Source organism: Aulonocara sp. 'chitande type north' Nkhata Bay, linkage group LG20 (assembly GCF_057382095.1).
Source record: "Aulonocara sp. 'chitande type north' Nkhata Bay isolate Kocher_YH1m ecotype deep benthic linkage group LG20, A_spYH_male_GT1.1, whole genome shotgun sequence".
In the NCBI taxonomy this organism is placed as follows: domain Eukaryota; kingdom Metazoa; phylum Chordata; class Actinopteri; order Cichliformes; family Cichlidae; genus Aulonocara; species Aulonocara sp. 'chitande type north' Nkhata Bay.
The window spans coordinates 4,177,632-4,199,356 of record NC_141363.1 but is presented as its reverse complement, the minus strand read 5'-3'; the positions used below and the strand labels follow the sequence as shown (position 1 = coordinate 4,199,356).

General features: G+C 40.3%; 2 protein-coding genes across 4 annotated transcripts; both read left to right on the top strand.

The window, feature by feature from the left end:
- Positions 1-398: 398 nt before the first annotated feature.
- ahcyl1 (adenosylhomocysteinase-like 1) lies at positions 399-17,326 on the top strand. 3 transcript variants are annotated; one of them, XM_086277036.1, is made up of 17 exons: positions 401-974; positions 8,765-8,879; positions 9,147-9,290; positions 9,970-10,070; positions 10,180-10,282; positions 10,543-10,637; positions 10,737-10,843; positions 12,187-12,303; positions 12,404-12,467; positions 12,565-12,653; positions 12,795-12,865; positions 13,165-13,259; positions 15,136-15,234; positions 15,376-15,444; positions 15,600-15,678; positions 15,872-15,992; positions 16,104-17,326. In XM_086277036.1, the coding sequence occupies exons 1-17, from the start codon at positions 783-785 to the stop codon at positions 16,108-16,110; spliced, it is 1,668 nt and encodes a 555-aa protein (XP_086133162.1). In that variant the 5' UTR covers positions 401-782; the 3' UTR covers positions 16,111-17,326. The 3 variants fall into 3 exon arrangements, with proteins under 3 accessions (XP_086133163.1, XP_086133162.1, XP_086133164.1); XM_086277038.1 differs by lacking the exon at positions 401-974 and adding an exon at positions 6,350-6,488; XM_086277037.1 differs by lacking the exon at positions 16,104-17,326 and having other exon boundaries at positions 399-974; positions 15,872-15,996.
- Positions 17,327-17,672: 346 nt separating this feature from the next.
- On the top strand, positions 17,673-20,338 carry hspa1b (heat shock protein family A (Hsp70) member 1B). The gene is made up of 2 exons (XM_086277900.1): positions 17,673-17,765; positions 18,286-20,338. Exon 2 carries the CDS (start codon positions 18,304-18,306, stop codon positions 20,221-20,223), a length of 1,920 nt encoding a protein of 639 aa, XP_086134026.1. The 5' UTR covers positions 17,673-17,765; positions 18,286-18,303; the 3' UTR covers positions 20,224-20,338.
- The last annotated feature ends 1,387 nt before the right edge of the window (positions 20,339-21,725 follow it).

The following is a 21,725-nucleotide window of genomic DNA, read 5'->3' as shown; positions in this document are numbered from 1 at the left end:
GGCAGCTGAAACAAAGTAGTCATGCGTAGTCGTGTACATTTAGCCGGAGGTTGACTTTAGTTCCCCTTTTCCCTGAACAGGACCTCCCAGGTAAAGCATCGCGATTAGCAAACTCTGCCAATCAGGGGCTGTAGCTTGCGGACGCTGGTCCCCGATCAGCCAATCATTAAAAAGTGGGCGGGACTTGTGTTAAGAGCGCTACGCTGATTAACAGGGGGCTGTATAACAGTCAAGTGTAGCACTAAGCATAAAAAACAGAGCAAAAGAAAAAAACTGCAGTGCTGAACATCTGACATTTTAGTCTCACAAATGACGAATAAATTATGTAATTTATTTCCTTATTGGTAGCGAGGCCTCAGCCGTTACACATTCAGCAGTCACTTTCCTGTCCACTGGAGCTAACTGGCTTGTCACCGCCTACACACTGCCCACTGGTTTGTCTGACAGCCTCAACAAAACGCCCCCTCCCTCCCTCACCTTGGGAGATGTTGCCGTCTGTGGATGACAGCAGACCTGCAGGACCGAAGCAAGTGGCCGTGCGAGTCTTTTAGAAAGTAGATAAGGGAGAAAAAAAGCGTCATATCTAGTGAAGTGGGCTACTTTGTTAGCTTTGCTCCGTGGTGTAGTGCTTCAGCGTCGGTTCGGTCATTTTTAAGCCACGAAGCTTTAGCCAAGAGAGCAAGAAGGCGAAGCTAAGGGTATTAGTTTCAACTCAATCCAGAACCGGCTTTTGTTCCCCCCCCTCTCCTCTCCAGTAACAGTATCGATATCACTCGGATGCAATGACAGACACAGTTGTGGACAGCAAGACGGAGGTTAAACAGGGCACGAAATATGTCAAGGAGACCGAAAACGTTGCGGAAAAATATTCCGTGTTGACTGTCAGCAAAAACAGCAGTGATGTGAATATGAACGTTGGAGAAATGACTTCCGCAGCGTTCACCGCAGTCCCCACACTGAAATCCGTCAAGAAGGTAAGAAACGTGATGCTCCCAGCAGTCACTGCCATTGGGCACAGACACAGTAAGGAGGGGATTTCACGTTGGTACGCATCGTGCTGCAGTGAAGTCCAAGTGTAGGCAATGTAATGTACTGTGTTGATGTATTGTTAATAAGGTGCAGTGTGAATGTCTGCTCCAAAGTTGTCATTGGGAATTTTGTTGGAGCTTTAATGCATTCTTGAATGATGGACACTCCATCCCAATGTGAGGTGGGAAGTGCAAAAATAATCTTAAACATTTAAAGTACCCATATTCATGTATCTTAGAAGCCAGCTATTAAGGAAAGCTTTGCTAACTGTCTCATATGTAGTGTTACTCTAATAATACCTTCTACTGTGTTATTACTGGGGTAAGAACATATAATTTTAAAGACAAGATGATTGTTAAAATCTGTCTTCAAGTTGCCTTCCCGTCTGTTTAAAGCACAATGTCAACATTATGCCAACAGGCAGGAAACAACTAAAAGCCAAGCTGAGCTCTTAAACCTCTGATTTAAGACCTCAGCAAAGTGCAGAACTACTGTGTGAGGGCTAACGCAACTGAGTCTGTGGGGTCCCCCAGTTGAGTAGGGGGTATTTAATCAGGTGTACCCTTGTGTTGTGGGGAAAAAAAATAAATCCACCATAAACTGTAGTTTACAGTTACAGAACCTTGAGATTTGCAAATGTGTAATAACATGGGAACTGAACCTAAACTTTTATCACATTAATGTGTAGTGAGCTCTATATCTGTCTTTAATTAGTTCTCATGTGCAGGTAATGAGGACATCATCAGTGTTAGTTGGAGGAAAGGCATCATGAACATGCAAAAGCAGCACAGGGTGCACCTGTGAGAAGAACCTGTGAATGTTAAGTTTCTTGCGTGTTATATAATCTGAGAAAACAGCAAAAATCCACATGAGGTGGCTCTTCACAGCATCTGGTACCGGCTAGTGGATAATCATGGAACTCCTGATTAGAGGCTTCTTTGTCTGTTTCTCAGAACAAACCTGCTCAAATCTCTGCAGACTCTTCTACCAGGGAAGTTTTTCTGATCATATGAGACTGTGTCACAGAGTGGTGATTAAGCCCTCTGGAACTTTTTAGTTATAATGTCTGGCAACTGTGTTAGTAATATCAGATATATTTCAGTTCCTCAAGGTGACCTCTGACTTCTAATACCCATGGTTCTTTGGGGGTGACTTTGCCTGTGTTTGACACCTATTTTTATGATTCACACATCTGTGTTATGACCTAATGTTAGCTGCTTTGCACTTTTAAATACTCGCATATACACTTATCAGTCATAACATTACGACCACTTGCCGAATATTGTATTGGTCCCCCTTTTGCTGCTGACCCACTGAGACATGGACTCCACTAGACCCCTAGAAGGTGTGCTGTGATCTCTGGCACTAAGATATTAGCAGCAGATCCTTTAAGTCCTGTAAGATGTGAGTTGGGGCCTCCATGGATCAGCCTTTTTGTCCAGCACATTCCACAGATGCTCAATTGGATTGAGATCTGAGGAATTTGGAGGCCAAGTCAAGATGTCAAAATTGTTGTGGTCCTCAAACTATTTGTGGCAGGGTGCATTATCCTGCTGAAAGAGGCCTTCAGGGAATACTGTTTCCATGAAAGGGTGTACATTATCTGCAACAATGCTTCGGTGGTATATCTCAAGGTAACATCCATGTGGATGGCAGGACCCAAGGTTTCCCAGCAGAACATTGCCAGCGTAGGGCTGGTTTGCTCTCCTCCCCTAGTGCATCCTGGTGCCAGGTGTTCCCCAGATAAGTGCACCCTGCCATCCATGTGGTATGAAAGAAAATTATACCACATAGAAAATTATTCATCTGATGCTCATGTGCCCATTGTTGGTGCATTTGGGGGTACAGGGGTTCAGCATGGACACCCTGACTGGTCTGCAGCTATGCAGCCCTATAAACAACAACCTGCAATGCTCTGTGTACTCTGACACCTTTCTGTCAGAAAAATCTTAATCAGTTTGAGCTACAGTAGTTCATCTGTTGGATTGGACACACAGGCCAGCCTTCACCCCCCACATGCCTCATTGAGCCTTGCCCTCCAATGACCTTGTCGCTGCTTTGCCACTTTTCTTTCCTTGGACCAGTTTTGATAGATACTGAACACTGCAGACAGGGAACACCCCACAACAGCTGCAGTTTTGGAGATGCTCTGAAACGGTTGTTTACCCTTCATAATGTTCCTTGTCAAACTCAAATCCTTACACTTTTCCATTTTTTTCTGCTTCTAAACTTTGAGGACAAAATGTTCAATAGCTCTCTGATATATTCCACCCACTAACAGGTGCCATGATGAAGAGATAATCAGTGTTATTTACTTCACCTGTCAGTGGTCCTAATATTAAGCCTGATTAGATTTAGATATACCTTGCTACTACCAGGTTGGATACCCCTTTGCCTTCAGACCTATCTTAAGTCTGGCATAGATTCAGCAAGGTGCTAGTTCATATTTATCATGTATAGCATCACACAGTTACTGCAGATTTGTTGAATGCACACCTATAATGTGAATCTCCCCCGTTCCACATTCCAAAGGAGCTCTATTGGATTGAGATTTGGTGACTGTGGAGCCCATTTGAGTGCACTGAACTCACTGTGAAGCCAGTTTGAGATGATTTGAGCTTTGTGAAATGGTGTGTTGTACTGATGGATGAACCCATTAGAAGATGATTACACTGTATTATAAATGGGATGGACATCAGCAGCAGCAGCATTACTCAGGCAGTCTGTGACATTTAGACGATGTGTTCAAAGTGTGCTAAGAAATCTCCCCACATCACCGATGTGAATTGTTTTGAACTTTAGCATGTATTATTAGCCACATGTATTTGCCTAAATTCACTAACTTGCTGCCATGTGATTGGCTGATTAGATATTTGTGCATAACAGGTGCATGAAATGAAAATATCGGCTCATATGTGTTTTAACAAAGAGTATTTCAGCACTCAGGAGTAAACTTACTTCATGCCACCTCAAAAACACAAATGCACAAGTGGTCTCGAGTTCTGTCTTATTACGTAATCAGGGTTGAGCTTACTTTTTTTGTATGATGCCTTAAAGATCCACTTATTAGAATTCTATAAGGCTCATCAAAAAACAGTGTTCAGACTGAAACATCTGACTTACCTTGTTAAAGGAACAGTAGGTTTTTCTCGCCCTTAAACTCACTCATAAGTAAGCTACAAGCAATGTATCATTACGCAGTGTGGAAAAATTGCACTAGGTATGTTTGTTATTCCTGTCATCTTGTCTTTGTGGCTGGATTTGTGAATTGAGTAAGTTTAACCAAAGTGTGTTTATAATAATTGATAAATAACTGAATAATAAAAACACCTGTTTTCTCAACATCGTAGATTTCAAGCTGCTAGCTCACAGAATGCAATAATGTGTGGACTGTGAGCCGCCTCAGGGTGCCTGATGAGAACATATTGGATTGTAGGAATGTGAACTGTGCTTATGAAAACAAAGCACTGTGTTATGAATAAATGTGAGAGCCCGGTGTCAAACTGAGCAGTCTGTTTGCTTAAAAAAAAAAAGAAGAATGATTAAAGAAATTACTGTAAATGACTGGAAAGAGTGTCAATCTGATTGAAATCACGATAAATGACATATTGAAAAGAAGACTTAGAACTCAGCAGAACTACTACATTGAAAGGTGACGTGAGTAAACAAAGTCAATGCTACAAATTAAAAACGAGTGAGTTAGCGTGAGGGCAGATGAGTCAGAGAACACCAATCCTCTGCCTCCTCTCTCTCTGAATCCATCTAATGGTTATGTAATACGCCCCCTGGGAATGGGACTTGCTCACCGTGAATCTGTTCATGCATCATCATATTTATCTGATTCCTGTGGGCTGCTTTGTAGGATCTGAAATGTGATGATACCTTAGCTTCACTATCTCATCCTGCGTGTCTGCCAACATTATGGAAGAGATTCATGAAGGTCAAACATAACTTTTCCGCTCCTGGTAAGTGGTAACGAAGACTGGAAAATGTAGTGTGGTAAAACAGCACAGCAAAGAAAATGGGTAAAGTTAAAGGTGAAGCAGGGGCTCAAGCAGGGATGATTTGGGTTGCCCTGCTGCCAGAATCGGATACAGAGACATTCACATTCATCTCTAAAGACACAGACATGAGTGTGCTTTGAAAAAATGTAAAGATAAAATGTACCAGGTACATTCTGTGTTACATGTGTAAACTTACAGTCATTTCCAGTGAAGGAAAAGTCATCATAAGGTTAAAAATAAAGCACATTCAGTAGTTTTACCATTTTCTATGTTCTAGGTTTTGCCCTTGGCATTCACTAAGTACAGTACAGGTACAGTTTAATTACAGTATTTGTTATCAGGAGTTTGGATTTCTTAATAAACAGTGCAGTAAGATAATCCAGGGGAAAAACAACTTGACAGTAAGATTAGGATTCTGAACTGCTTTAGGACTTATGCTCTTTACTTATGTAAAGGTTGGATAGTCTTGGAGAAAGGATTAGTAGAGTTGTATTTTTTTCACAACACTGTAATCGGTCATGCATGTGTTGATCTAAACAGGTGCCTTTGCGCACCAAACGAAGTACCCTGATTTGAAAACTGCAACTGGACTTCACTCCTTTGAGTGTGTCACTGCACCATTTTTACTTATATAAATATTGCAGGCCACATGTCTTTGAACCTGTTTTAATCACTGTGAGTAGTCTGTATACAAAGATCAGGTGATGTGGATAAGACTGTATGCCTTTTCCGCAGGGCAGTGATTTAGAGCACTAGCTGTGTCTGACTAAGTAGCTAGCGTCGCCTTATGTCAGGCCTACATTGAGCCCTTACAACACTGACTGAAAGTCACACTCCACAGCTTAAGTCTTTGACCTGGCCTGCTATCTAGGAGAGAAAGGGTATTATTAGCTTTAGGGACTGCATGGGACACGTATTGATGCAGCAGAAGGCTAATGGAAACAGAGTTTAATTCCTTCTGTCAATCTCTGTTTACCTTAGTTGTGCAAATCAGGCGCATAGGTGTAAAATAAGAGCTGAGGCAAATTTGTTTATTACTTTGTGTTCACGTGATTTTGAAACGGTTCTCGTTCGTGCGCAACCTACATATATACCTGAATCTTTTTGCATGTGCTGCCTCAGCAATTAAAAACTCACCATAACATACAACCTGCAGATTTTAGCGTTAAGTTTTCAAGGGCATAACTGGAGAGACTAAAGAGAAAGAGAAGCTTGGTTGGAATAAACCCTCCCTTTCTCTTTAGGTCTTTCTCTCTCTCTCATTCTCTCTCCAGGTTGGCCATTAGAAATTATGATAATAGGTGGGAACCTCCCCCTGGCTCTGCCTGGGAGTGTTCTGGGATAATAGCATCAGGGACACCTAGTACTACTGCACAGAGGACACACAGCAACAGGCAGATAGGCTGGAAAACGGAAGAAACAATGGCACACAAGCATGGGCATGGGAGAGAAAGGGTGAGTTGCTGCTAATGTATCACTGAGAACTTCTTCTAGATACTAGATAGCTCAAACACACAGGAGCCTTAGTATTTTTTGGCAGTCGCAGGTTTTTGTCTTCTTCCTGCAGTTAACAGAAACTTTTTTTTCCCCTTGAAACATAAATTTCAGTTTACCTGCAGGGAGTAGCGCAATTTTTCCTAGTAAACACCAAGGTTATTCACACAGGTTCCCCGTGTAGGCATAGTGGAAACATAATGCTGTCTTCACCAACGCTGAGTAATTCATCATTAATTCGATTAGCCTCTTGATTTTGGTCTGAATATTGAGAAAGAACAATTCAGTAAAGCTCAAGAGACTGTGTGAAATGTCTGTTGAATCCTCAAGGCTGCAAAGTGATGCAAAGTAAACATAAAAGTACTCATGTTGACATATTTTGCGAACATATGAGATGGAGCACACTCACAGTTGTGAAAACAGAGACATGCAGAGCTCTCCTGAGCTTAGCCTGTCTCACAGGCTTCTTGAGTTTCTTTATACCGACACGGTAGGTTTCTGAAGCCCAGGTGTCACTGCTCATGGAAAGAGGCGTTGTGGGTTAAAATGCTGAGTAAATAAGGTTAGTTTTGACCACACATTTTAAGTTAATGAAGATCATTGTAATTAGGATAAAAGCAGAGAATTAAAGTTATGGTTATGTTGGGGTGTTTTCCCTAGTGATTGTGCATTATGCTGATGCTAGCCCATTCAATCAGCCTCAGCTTTTTGGGGGATTTTGTTGATGTGAAGTCATGTGTAGCTGTTGCATCCACCCGTAAAACGTTCTATCAGAACTAAATTTGTATGTATAAAGAAAATCTGTTAATTTGATTTTGTTCCAGTAATGCGTTATTACTCTTCATAATTGTTAAGAGTACGCGCTACCTGAAGGACATAGCTACAGGTTGATGTATGTGCAGTGTACACACACATACTCGAGTGTGATCCGACTCACTCTTGTTAATCTGGGATACATGTGTTCCCGGATTCTTCATCTGTGTGTTGTGTCAACTCTGTCAGTCTGCACTTGAGTTTGCAGTCCAAACACATGATATGAAGATTTAAATAGGAGACAGAGGGAATTCTGTGCATTGCCACAATTTATCACTGACTCATAGTAAATGTTTATGGTAGAGTTGTGTAAAGATCTATCCTTCTGAAATCCTCACTCCTCGACTGCATGACCATGAAGACTACGAAGAATTAAAAAGCTCAAGAAATAAGAATACCTTTGAATAGGTGTCATGAACTTTGGACATGGTCAAGTGAACAATTTTCTTGTAACATTTTTCATGGAAAAAAGTATTTTGTGCGTGGACACTAGGCATGCTTTTATGACATTATACAATGTTGTGATGTTAAACAGTGTTGTGAGGAAGACACGTGGCACAATATCATGGATGAGGTCACAGACTTTACACAAAGACACGGGTAGAAATTATTGGAAAGGCAGACAGTGATAGTACATAGTAATGTTTAGGTAACATTGCTTTTGTTGGTCCTTCCATGGAAGATAATGGTCATACTTACCAAGCTTGCTAAACTTGCAGTAGTTGTTTTTCTGTCATCATTAGGTTACAAAATTAAACAAAACAAAAAGGTACCAGAAATATTACCTATAATATAAGCACTGAGTAACTGAGCTGCCTGTGATGTTGGCCTAAACTGTGTCTTTCATACAGTCCTCTATTTATTCTGTGACCAGTTAAAATCAGTTCTCCAGTGCTTTGGTTTAGAGATTCAACAGTTTAGACTTTAATCAAATGCCTGGCTAGAAAATAGCCACACTAGCTGTTTGGTGATCCAATTTATCTTTTTCCAGATCTTTCATCTTGGGCCCTTTGAAGGCTTGGATTGACACGATGAATCACAACCAACAATAACTGAAGCGCATGCATTTGAACAAAACATAAATCACAAGGGAACATCTAAAAATAAGCATCAGCACCCTTGTTCTTGATCCACCTGTGATTTCCTGTAACAAGCTGATTTATCTTTAGAAGGGATAATAACAGAAACAGGACAATGAATGCAAACATAAACTAATGAAGTGTGAAGGTACGGTGTAAGGTATAGTGTCATCACTTTTAAGATGTGAAACACGATGATACCTTGTCCTATTGACCTCCACTTGTCCCATTGACGTCCGATAAATCCATAGAGATAGAAGATTTCAAATATCAAATCGCTAAATAAATGGATTGTTTTGTTTTTTGATGTTTACACTGTGTGGCATTTTCCTTGGCTCTCTGTAGATTCAGTTTGCGAATGCAGAGGACAAACAGGAATTCAGCAAGTATCCGACCAAGGCAGGGCGCCGCTCGCTGTCACGGTCCATCTCGCAGTCCTCCACAGACAGCTACAGCTCAGGTACTTTCACTTTCATTGCTGAAAACTGAGCAATTACTTCAGTCATACATAAAACAAAACAAAACATTTTTTGTATGTTTTTGAAGTTCACTTAACAGTTCTTTGAGTTATGTTTGCATGTCCACCTGGAAAAGCTATTCATATACATCACAAAAATACACACTGTAGCTCCAGCTTTTACACAATGCATTGAAAGCATAAATTTCACAACTGGCTCTTTTGTGTGCTTTACCACAAAAGTGACCTATTGTGTTCTCTATTTGTAAGCTGCATCCTACACTGACAGCTCCGATGATGAAACTTCTCCCCGGGACAAAGCCCAGGTCAACACCCACGGCAGCAGCGACTTCTGTGTGAAGAACATCAAACAAGCTGAATTTGGGCGCCGAGAAATTGAAATTGCAGAACAAGGTATGTATGCATCAGACCTCACTGGCGCATTGTGGACATTTCAAAGATGAAAGATTTTTACCTATGATTGTCTGTACTTTGATCATAACAGGTTAAAGTTTTCTTATGAAATCCTTTTTTCAAACAGGATGATGTAGTTTAAATTTAAAAGATGGCCACATATTGATTTTTATCGTGATGCAGGTGTGTAATAGGGTAGTTATGTAACTACACTGTTACACACTATATGTATTCCTTCATTGTTCGTCATCTTTTATTAATTTAAAATATAGATTACCTGGTGTCTGTGGTTTATGACCCAAAGCTGGTGTTATTTGGAACATGATGATATTTCATTTGATCTTTTCTTCACAATTCAAAACACAATGGTGTGGTTTCTTTTGCTGTTTCTCTGTTCTTGTCTGCCTTTCTGCCTGTTTACATTATCCATGTGAGAGATAAGTAGGCGTAAGCGCCTGGCAAGTGTTGTTCAGCCTTAAAACCTGGGTTGCAACAGCTGTTGCTAACGTTGTTGTTCAGTTAGTACCCATTTTACAGCCATGTACTGCACATCCGCCTTCTAGGTATCGTTTGTTTTTGAATTCGAAAAGGTCTTTCCTTCTTATCTCGCCCAAAACAAAACCTGGCCTTTGTGTCCTCTCAGGTACCATTAACTGCTGCTTGATCTGTTTGTCCACAGACATGTCTGCCCTGATCTCCTTGAGGAAGAGAGCCCAGGGGGAGAAGCCACTGGCTGGGGCGAAGATAGTAGGCTGTACCCATATCACTGCTCAGACAGCAGTACGTCCGCTCATCCTACTCATCAGCGGTCCCTTTAATGTGACATCTTTTTCTCTTCTTATGTCTGTTACTTTTTTCTTTATCTTCATATTTCATTGGTCCTTCTCAGGTCCTGATTGAAACTCTGGTAGCACTTGGGGCCCAGTGTCGCTGGACTGCTTGTAACATTTACTCCACTCAAAATGAGGTGGCTGCTGCTCTTGCAGAGACGGGTAAGTATAATAAAGAAGCAAGAAGAGGCCTATTAACAATAGGGTGGAACAAAAAATATGTAATTCCAAATAACTATGTACTATCTAACATAAAATAAAGTATTTTTCTTTGCTTTATTGCTCATAAGGTTAGATGAACCCAAAGAAAGCTTAAAACTTAAGAGCACTTTGCACCTCTCCTTTCACTGTGTAATGTGCACTAATGTAGCTGTGGCTCATGCTGTCTTTGCCTGTAATTATGTGTGCTTTGTTTCCTGCAGGGGTACCTGTGTTTGCATGGAAGGGTGAATCAGAGGACGACTTCTGGTGGTGTATTGATCGCTGTGTCAACACTGAAGGCTGGCAGGCCAATATGGTATTACCTGGATAGTCATGTGATGAATGTAATGCCTGTCTTAATCTCTCGCTCTTTTCTGTGTGCACATCTTCCATGTTGACTTTTCCCCCCCCATAGATCCTGGATGATGGTGGAGACTTAACCCACTGGGTTTACAAGAAGTATCCCAGCGTCTTTAAAAAAGCCAGGGGCATTGTGGAGGAGAGTGTCACTGGTGTTCACAGGTCAGATGAGGTCGCAAATCTAGAGCTTTAGTGGAGTTTACATTTTATCTGCAGCACGTGCCTTTTTGTATTTTGAACTGCAATTTCTGTCTGGTAATTCTTTTTGGTTCACATTGGTTTCATTATAAAATATGTCAGTAAGACCCAGGCTGTATATTCTTTACAGCATAGACATGTGCGTATGGCAGCTTATTATGAATTATAAATAATTAAGCTTGTCGCAGTGTTTTTGAGCCATTTAATACTCATCAGCTCTTTGCAGATTCAGTACTGTATATACTGACAACAAAATATAAAAGTCAAACTAATGTAAATACTTAATAAATTAAAAGATAAAGGACAAATCATTGTGCTGTGACAAGTGCACTGGTTAGAACTTAAATTATCATTAATGGATATTTTTTTAAAATTTAAAATTTTTTCTAATTAGAATTTTATATCAGTTGTGTAAAACATTTTTAAAATGATCAAAATATATGCTAAACAAACTAACTATACTGCTATTAGCACTACAGTGGCAGTTACAGGATCTAATTACCTGAACATAACTGGGATGTACTGTTCAGCACGTAGCAGCCAACAAATACAAATAATTTGCAGCAGTGCTTTTCACACACGGATTTGACTTTTAGTGGAGTGTGTTTGGTACCTATGTCTTGAACACGACTCTACTTTAGAGTTTAAAATAAATCTAGAAACTATCCAACATAGTCATGCCCTCTGCGTTTTACTTTTTTTTAACTAAGCTGCTTTTAATCCTTTTTTTTTTTATTGGTATTTCCTTATTTTATTTTTTTGGAGATAGAGATGCACTAGAAGCAATTTAAGCTCTCAGTGAATACATTTCATGATGAATGACTTTGAATGAATGGCTTTGTCAACAGAAATTGGACCTGTATCAAAGGCCATTATATAAGTCATATTCAGGTTTTTTTATGCACAGACTAATTTTTTGGTCATAGGTAAGGACAAATAAAAATCACCAGCACTGCTTTAAAATTATTTTCTGTTTAGTTTTGCTTATTGGAGTTTTATGTGCTCAAGCATAATGTTAGTTTTTGTGTAGCAAATGGTTTAAAATGACAGGAGAATGCATACATTTCTGTTAGTTTTACTGATCAGCTGTGATTAGATGATGGGAGAATATTTGAAAAGCATGGCAAAGCTCAAATGCTGGGCACAGCAACTCTGCGGTATATGCAAAGCTCTCAGTGGACTTCATTAGCCAGATATTCTGCCAAGTGTAAGGTCACACAGAATTGCATCCACGTTTGTGTGGAAAGATTCACGTGTGTTCGGCCAGCATATATGCCTGAACATGTTTTCCCCATGTGTCCTTTCAGACTGTACCAGCTGTCTAAGGCTGGCAAGCTGTGTGTGCCCGCCATGAACGTGAACGACTCGGTTACCAAGCAGAAATTCGACAACCTTTACTGCTGCCGTGAATCTATCCTCGATGGGTGAGGAAAATTAATCACCAAGAAAGTTGCTGTTATGAGGTTTTGTTGTATTTGGAGCAATATGGTCACAATGATGTGTCGCTTTGGTTGTCTTTGCCAGCTTGAAGAGGACTACGGATATTATGTTTGGAGGCAAACAAGTGGTTGTGTGTGGGTATGGAGAGGTGAATCATTCTTTTATTAATTTTTTTTTTACCTTTAGATGGAATGACTTTAACAAGTCCAGCAGATCTTTTTAGTGCACTGTCTTGTGCTCTTTAGGTGGGGAAAGGCTGCTGCACTGCTCTCAAAGCTCTCGGAGCCATTGTGTGCATCACAGAGATTGACCCCATCTGTGCCCTGCAAGCATGGTGACTCACTGACTCTCACTATTTAGCATTGCTCACCTGTGCATTGCAAGCTACAAACAAGTGAATATTATCAGTGGATTTTTCCTTTCTTTCTTTCTTTTTTTTCTAATCTGGTCTTCTATAATATGCGTGTTCACACAGCATGGACGGTTTCCGAGTGGTCAAGCTGAGCGAGGTCATTCGGCAGATGGACGTGGTGATAACTTGCACTGGTACTGTACCCCATGCTGTAACATCCATTACTTCTGCTTTGATAATCACAACATTTTCAGCATGTGTCTTTTTAAATATTACAGTTAAGGGCTTTGGGTGAAAACCAAATTTTTTAAAGTCAAAATGCTCAGATGCTCTTTGGTTTTGTGTGTTGACAGCAATATGAACACCAGTACAGATATAGCTGTAACTCCACCGCTATAGCAGCAGCACAAGTTTAAATTTGATCTTCGTTGGCTTATTCTCTCTTCGGTGACTCTGTTAACAACACCTTACGTGTGCTTTTCTTCAAATACAGGCAACAAGAATGTCGTCACCAGAGAACAGCTTGACCGAATGAAGAATGGCTGCATCGTCTGCAATATGGGACACTCCAATACTGAGATTGATGTGGTAAACTTCAAACAAATAACCCCACAAATACCCAATGGATTTTAAAAGCTTCTTAAGCACGGTCACTTAGAATAAACAGTAGGGGAGCCTAAATAAGTGAAAGTGAAAGGTTAAGGTGTGAAAATTCAGGCACTAAATGACAAGTAAAACACAGAAAGGAGTCTGTAAACAAAAAAACATCCTGTTCTCTGTGTTGTTAAATTTTCAGTCAAAAATGAAATTTGAAAATGATCAAAAGTGACTTAATTTGTTTTTCCTCATTGAATTTCCTGTGGCTTGAATATCTCAATTTAAACATCCATAAGTAACATCTCTGTGTGCCCCTTTGATCCAAAACATACAGTAAAGATTGCAAGTTTGACTATGACACAGTTTTTGTAGTTTCGCCTCTGTTCACCATCACACGCAGGAAATGTATAAAAACTATTCTTTCAAATACGTCAACATTTTCAGAGGCTCAAAAATAATCTGACACACTGAAAAAATGTAAATATAATGATTTTTTAAATACTTGGATTCAAATCCTTTGGAGTCAATGACAGCCTGAAGTCTAGAACACATTAACATCACCAAATGTGTGTGTTTCTTATTTGACATGCTCTGCTAGGCCTTTACTGCAGCCACATTCAAGTTGCTGCTTGTTTGTGGGTCACTCTTAGGTTTTGTATTCAGTAACTGAACACAAAACTGGCTCTGCTGGTGAGTGACTTGGCCATTGAAGAATTTCCCATTTCTTTAAATTGAGAAACTCTTTGGTAGTTTTTGCAGCATTCTTTGGGACATTATCCATTTGCTCGATCAGTTTTGCAACATTTGGCTGAATCTGAGCAGAAAGTATATCCCTGTATACAATTAATCCTGCTACTTCTATCAATCACAACAACAAACATTAGTGACCCAGTTCCACTGGCAGGCAGCCATGCATACCCATCCCATAACACTGTTGCCACCATGTTCGAAGGTTAGTATGGTATGTTTTGGAATTATGAACTTTTTCTCTCCTTCTTCAGACTTTTCTTTTCCCATCATTCCGGTACGAGTTCATCTAGGTTTCATACACCCAAAGATGTTTTTTCCAGAACCGTGCAGGCTCTTTTTAGATGTTTTCTGGCAAAGTCTAATCTGGACTTCCTCATTCTCGAGTGTCACTAGTGGTTTGCACCTTGTTGTGAACACTGTATTTACATTCATAAAGGTGTTTCTTGATTGTAGATTTTGACAATAACACAGCTACCTCCTTGAGAGTGATGTTCACTTGGTTAGTTGTTTTCTGTAATCTCTCAGGCCTTTTGCTGTCACTGAGGTGGCCAGTGCATTCATTGAGACTGTTGATTTGGTGACTGCTGAAATATTTGCTCTTTCTCTGATGCCTTTGTTTAATTTTTTCAGCTTTCACCTTCTGCAACGAGCTCGAGTCAAGAGCATGAAAAGTTAACCAATAGAAGTTCAACACTAATAAAAAGGGAACAGTCCTCACATGACCACGAAATTGCTTGTCAACCAGTACTCCAAGTCCTTTTGATCCTCTGAAAATGGGTGACTGTGTATAAAAATGGCTGCAATTTCCTAAACAGTTAGTGTAATACTTTTGTTAAATCTCTTAAATTAAAGCTTAAAGCCTCCACCTTGTTCACATCTTGATTCTCTCTTTTTAGTTTTAAGATCTGCTGTGATGCAGAGTGTAGAGGTGCACAGAGGTAAAACTAGAAAAATTGTGTGATTGTATGAATGCTTATGGACTTGGCTGTACTTCTCAATTTTTGTGAATTCATTGGAAGAAGTTTCTAATTCAAGGAGTTCCACTATTCTTTGTTTACATGGTAACATAGCCACATGGAAATGTTCGCACAATGGTGTTTACGTCTTTTGTCCTCAGGCAAGCCTGCGCAGCCCCGAGCTGACCTGGGAGAGGGTTCGCTCTCAGGTCGACCACATCATCTGGCCTGATGGAAAGAGGGTCGTCCTGCTGGCAGAGGTAGCTTTCCTCAATAGTCTTCACAAAACTGTCTTTTAAATTCTCAAAAATTTGTGTTTGTATCGCTCATAACTAGGTTGAAACAGGAGTTTGTTCAGCACTAAACAGTTTTGTCAGACATCTTGTATTTTTTTTTTCCAGGGTCGCCTCTTAAATCTGAGCTGCTCCACAGTGCCGACATTTGTGTTGTCTATCACTGCAACAACTCAGGTTAGTAATTTCTACTCTTCCTTTAGAGCCAGTGTCTGTAACTTCTTGGGCGAGTAAATAACAGTGTCCCTTCTTACTAAACTACCTGCAGTCTGCAGGCACATAGTTTCCTAGATTGTGAGTCATGTAAACACTGTGTGCTCTGTGTTTTGTAGGCCCTGGCACTGATTGAGTTGTTTAATGCTCCAGAAGGACGTTACAAACAGGATGTGTATCTCCTTCCAAAGAAAATGGGTAAGAATCAGCCTTGTTTAAACTGAAACTGTGCTACTTTGGTATAGAAATGATAAGCAGTATGCAAGTGTGGATCACAATAGTTGTGAAGTCTAATTAGTTTTTACTGTTTCTCTGAAAGGCTGCTCATTGTTGCCACCCTGTGGCTTCACTAAAAAGATCACATCACACACATTTTGTCTCTTTCCCCCAGACGAGTATGTGGCCAGTTTGCACCTACCCAACTTTGATGCCCACCTGACAGAGCTGACTGACGAGCAGGCCAAATACATGGGCCTCAACAAGAATGGCCCTTTCAAACCTAATTATTACCGGTAGGTGCTCCTGCCTTTTTCTGCTTCTATTATCACGCACCAGTCCATATTTTCACTTTTTAAACTGGTATTTAATTAAACTCTCTTTTTGTTTTGTTTTTTTCTCTACAGGTATTAATGAGAATGCCCGATCCTCAACGCACAGTTACCCTGCAACAAACAGAGATATCTATTTTATTTTCTAAATAGCTACAGAATGGAGGAATTATTTTACTTATGCTGAATGTAACTTATTAAAAGCACCTCAGAAGTAGAGTTAAATGATAAAAAAGGACGAGTTAAGGCATGTAGAAAACATATAACCAACTAACATTTTACACGTCTTGTCAGGTGTTTAAACAAAAGCCTACTTGCATGCTATGATGTATGTGCACGTATTTAGTTGCTTCAGATTATGTTACTAGATCACAGAGTTGCTGATTTGTTTACCCCATTTACGCACAGTGCCAAATGATGGCCGTAAGAATGAAACAGAGGATACCTTTTCGATTTTGTCTACCGTGACATTAAGATTTGCCAGGTACATTCCATGAGCCAGAGTTTAGGCTGAGCCAAAACAAACTCTGTGTTACAACTTAGATTATTTTAGAAATGTTTGTTTTTATATATACGTCAAATAATCTGTTTCAATGGTATCTGCATACATGCCCTAAAAGGTAACATCCAGTCATCCTTTATTATAGCAGTGATGATGATGAACTGTTGCCTGTTACATAAACAAAATGATGAAGTCTTGTTTATTCACGTCTTGTGATCAAGTAATGTCGTTTTGCTAATGACAGATTAAGATGTTGTTTTATGTCTGGGTGTGGAGCAGCTGATGTCTTTCCTAAAAAGGCAGTTGGAGAAGATTTACAGAGAGCTGGTAAAACACTTTTTGACTGCTTTATCTTCCCTCATTTCATCCCAAGTTTCCATTTGCTCACTTTAATTCCAGACGCCTCACTGAAGAGTTTTTCTGACTGGATAGTACCTTTGAGGCCATGATATGAATGTGCCTTTTAAATGATTTATAACAACATAATACTAGCGCTGAGCTTAATTATATGAACCATTCCTTTTTGTAAAACTGCATTTATTAGAAGTACATTAACTGTCTTCCTTCCACTGCTTCTGGTTGTAAGTATAACTATAATGTATGAGCTGTGTGTTGGCAAAATATATATATATATATTAGGCTTTATGTCAGGCATATGATTGTAGTCGTCTTAATTTGATCCAACAAGATCACTTTAATATTTCATGTGATCAAAATGACATAAGTGTATACTATCTATGTAAACGATTGCATTAAATCAGCAATAAAGCGAGTCTTTTTACCATGACAAACTGAGAACAGAAAATGAAGGAGAGGCCTTTTGTGAGTCCCTGGCTCAGTAGGTAAATATTTTGGGGATAAAACTGACATTCATGGGTGCTCACACTTCAACATAACACATCACAATTCCTAAATGTGCCTTACTGCCACATTCTCCACATTGTATCCCTCTGAGTCGGCCCTGCTGGCTGAGGGTCAGATTGCCGTCTCACTCTGGAATATTCACCGGCCCTCGAGCACCGAGCCAGCTGCATTAGTTTCTAATATTAACACTTCAGTCATTGAGGAGGAGGGGGCGGGAGCATTCTGGAAACCTGGTTGTAACTATATAAGCAAGGAGCCCCAGCCAGTCTAGGTATGAACTCCAGAAGAAACAGAGGCAAAAGCTGACACGAAGGAAACATCCCCAGGATATCCTTCTGAACTTCTGAGCACCAGAGAGCGCACCACTGAAAGTAAGTAGCAACACTGATTGGATAAAGTTTCGACTGTAGAGACAGTGAGGACTTCTTTGTGTGGGTGTCTTACTCTAATTCACTCATTTCCTAAAAAAACCCAGAACTTTAACAGTTATGTGCAACAGTGTAACAGTTATACTTGATATTAAGTCTTTACTTATGAAGGATAGTCTCTAAGTCCTAGTCTGAATGTTTATTTATTTAAATATTAAAATAAGGCTACATATGAATAACCAGATACCGATCTATAGTTCGCTTATTTTTTTTAAGTGAAGCATTTAGATTCACTGGTCTTGTGAATTCTAGCCCTCACCACTGTAAAACTACTACCTAGCAATTAGCTTTAACGACTACACAGACAGTGTGCTCTTAATTCTAAGTGCAGCTCCCTGATTTGGGTGTGACAAGTGCTCAAACTTTATGTTAGTATCATTGGAATAAACATATTATTAATACTGAAAACTATCAAAAACAAGACTTTATCCATTTAAATGCAATGTCTTCTAAATCTGTCTAGGTACTAGGAACCGGCGAAATGTCTGCACCAAAGGGAGTATCCATTGGCATTGATCTGGGCACCACCTATTCTTGTGTTGGGGTTTTCCAGCATGGCAAAGTTGAGATCATTGCCAACGATCAGGGCAATAGAACCACTCCAAGCTATGTGGCTTTTACCGACACAGAAAGGCTTATTGGAGATGCTGCCAAGAACCAAGTTGCAATGAACCCCAATAACACAATCTTTGATGCCAAACGGCTGATTGGAAGAAAGTTTAATGACCCAGTCGTACAGTCCGACATGAAGCTCTGGCCTTTCAAGGTGATTGACGATAATGGAAAGCCCAAAGTCCAGGTGGAATACAAAGGGGAGACCAAGGCATTCTATCCTGAGGAAATTTCCTCCATGGTCCTGGTTAAAATGAAGGAGATAGCTGAGGCCTACCTGGGACAAAGGGTGTCAAACGCAGTCATCACAGTGCCAGCTTATTTCAACGACTCCCAGAGACAAGCTACCAAGGATGCTGGGGTGATCTCTGGACTAAATGTTCTGAGGATCATTAATGAGCCCACAGCAGCAGCCATTGCATATGGCCTGGATAAAGGCAAAACAGGAGAACGCAATGTGCTGATCTTTGATCTTGGCGGAGGCACCTTTGATGTGTCTATTCTGACCATTGAAGCTGGCATCTTTGAGGTCAAAGCCACTTCAGGAGACACACACCTTGGTGGGGAGGACTTTGACAACCAAATGGTCAAGCACTTTGTAGAGGAATTTAAAAGAAAACATAAGAAGGACATTAGCCAGAATAAGAGAGCAGTGAGGAGATTGCGTACAGCTTGTGAGAGGGCAAAGAGGACCTTATCCTCCAGCACTCAGGCAAGCATTGAGATCGACTCTCTCTTTGAGGGAATTGATTTTTACACCTCCATCACAAGGGCACGTTTTGAGGAGCTCAACTCAGATCTTTTCAGGGGAACACTTGGCCCAGTTGAGAAAGCCCTGCAGGATGCCAAGCTGGATAAATCCAGGATTCATGAAATTGTCCTGGTTGGTGGCTCCACAAGAATTCCCAAAATCCAGAAGCTCTTACAGGACTTCTTTAATGGCAAAGACCTGAACAAGAGCATTAACCCAGATGAAGCTGTAGCCTACGGTGCAGCAGTCCAAGCAGCCATCCTCATGGGCGACACCTCAGAGAATGTCCAAGATCTGCTGCTGCTGGATGTCGCTCCCCTGTCTCTGGGCATTGAAACCGCAGGCGGTGTTATGACACCTCTGATAAAGCGAAACACCACAATCCCCACAAAGCAGACTCAGATCTTCTCCACATACTCAGATAACCAGCCAGGTGTATTGATTCAGGTATTTGAAGGCGAGAGAGCCATGACCAAATGCAACAACCTTCTGGGCAAATTTGACCTCACAGGTATCCCTCCAGCTCCCCGAGGTGTTCCACAGATAGAGGTAACATTTGACATTGATGCCAACGGCATTCTAAATGTATCCGCCGTGGACAAAAGCACCGGCAAAGAAAACAAAATCACCATCACCAATGACAAGGGCCGCCTCAGCAAAGAAGAGATCGAGCGGATGGTGCAGGATGCTGAGAAGTACAAGGATGATGATGACATTCAGAGAGACAAGGTTGCAGCAAAGAACACGCTGGAGTCCTATGCCTACCAGATGAAGAGCAGTGTTGAGGATGAGAGTCTGAAAGGTAAAATTAGCGAAGAGGATAAAAAGATGGTCATTGACAAGTGCAACCAGACGATTTCCTGGCTGGAGAACAACCAGCTTGCAGAGAAAGATGAGTATGAGCACCAGCAGAATGAACTCGAGAAGGTGTGCAGACCAGTTGTGACAAAGTTGTACCAGGGAGCAACACCATCAGGAAGCTGCGGCGGCCAGGCAGGAGGAACCTCCCAGGGCCCTACTATTGAAGAAGTGGACTAAAGCTATTCACCTCAGCATATCACACTCATGGGAAAATTTATGACTGCGGTTTAGTAAAAATAAATGATTTCAATGTTGTTTCCTTTTCTACAATAAATTCTATAAAAGCACATCTCTCTTCATTATTGTTTGTGATAAATATTTTTTTGAACATGGAATAAAAGAATAATAAAAAAGAAACAAGCGCTAACCTTTTTAACTGATGCACATGATCAAAAGTGTTTATAATTTTGAGAATGGCCGCTCTTTAAAACCATGTACCAATGAGAGTACCAAGAGTTTATGATAGAAAATTCAGACTTTGATGAATTTGGACATGGAATTCATAAAGGTACTCAATAAGTATTTTTGTTAAAGATGGTTGACAAACCTTATTCAGACATTGTTTCACATTTCTTTTTCCCTATTCAAGCTGTACTTAAAAAGTAATATACAGGATAGTCATTCTAGGACAGACTTGTGAGGAGCTTTATAGACAAAAGGCAAGTTCTCATCTTTAAAGGTAAAGCATAAAAAATGTATATGAAAACATGTTAGATGCCAAACAAGAGTTTGAACACATGCACACTGTAGGTGTGCTATGAGTGTGTATGACAGACAGTTTTACTGCTGCACCTCTGTTAAAACAAACCAACCCAAACCTACTTTTATTTTGTTTTATACCAAACATGCTTTTCTTGCCTGCATTACCCAAAATGCAACAAGCACAGCCGGTTTATCACACTTTGGTAGCTGCAGACTGCAGAGATATAGCAAGTTTACATCTTTCTAGCACCTCCAGATTTGCTCATATTTTCAGTTTTAATATTCCCCCCCAGACTTTTACAAATTTCTGCAGCTCTCTCTGAAGAGATTTATACAAATATTTCCCTCATAGAGCTGTGCTAACTGCCTTTAGCTGTAAACAGTAAACAGACTTTATTGTATACTGCAAGTGTTGTCAGCTCTGTGTAATATTAGTACTTTTATGTCAAAGGGTCTGCACACAAATCACACTCACTGAAAACTAAGCAACTCATTTAAACATGTTGTTCACTGAATGATCCTCTAGGTGGCGAAATCAGGACGTTAGTTTACTAAAACCACTGGCCATAAGCGCTACCTGTTGGAGCACTCTGTACACTGTAACAATAACAACCGAAAAATAAAAAGAATCTGAATCATCACCACCTTGAGGCTACTCCTGATAAAAATCCCACCTAAACCTTCTGGATATTGGTGGGTATGTGATCAATCTTATTAACTCAATTTAAGTTGGTTATCTTGTGTGACTATAATATAAACTCCTACCAGCATGCATGCAGTAATGCCATGAAATAAAGGTATTCTGCGTTACAGTACACAGTAGTTTATTTATTCTCCCCCACGGCTGTTTGCGTTTTATACCCTTGGCACGCTTCCTTAATGTGACGCTACACAATTACAGGTGCTGGTGACAAATCAGAGGTCAGTAGTCCCCATGGTGACTCAGAGCTGAATATGTACAATAAAGGCTGCAAAGC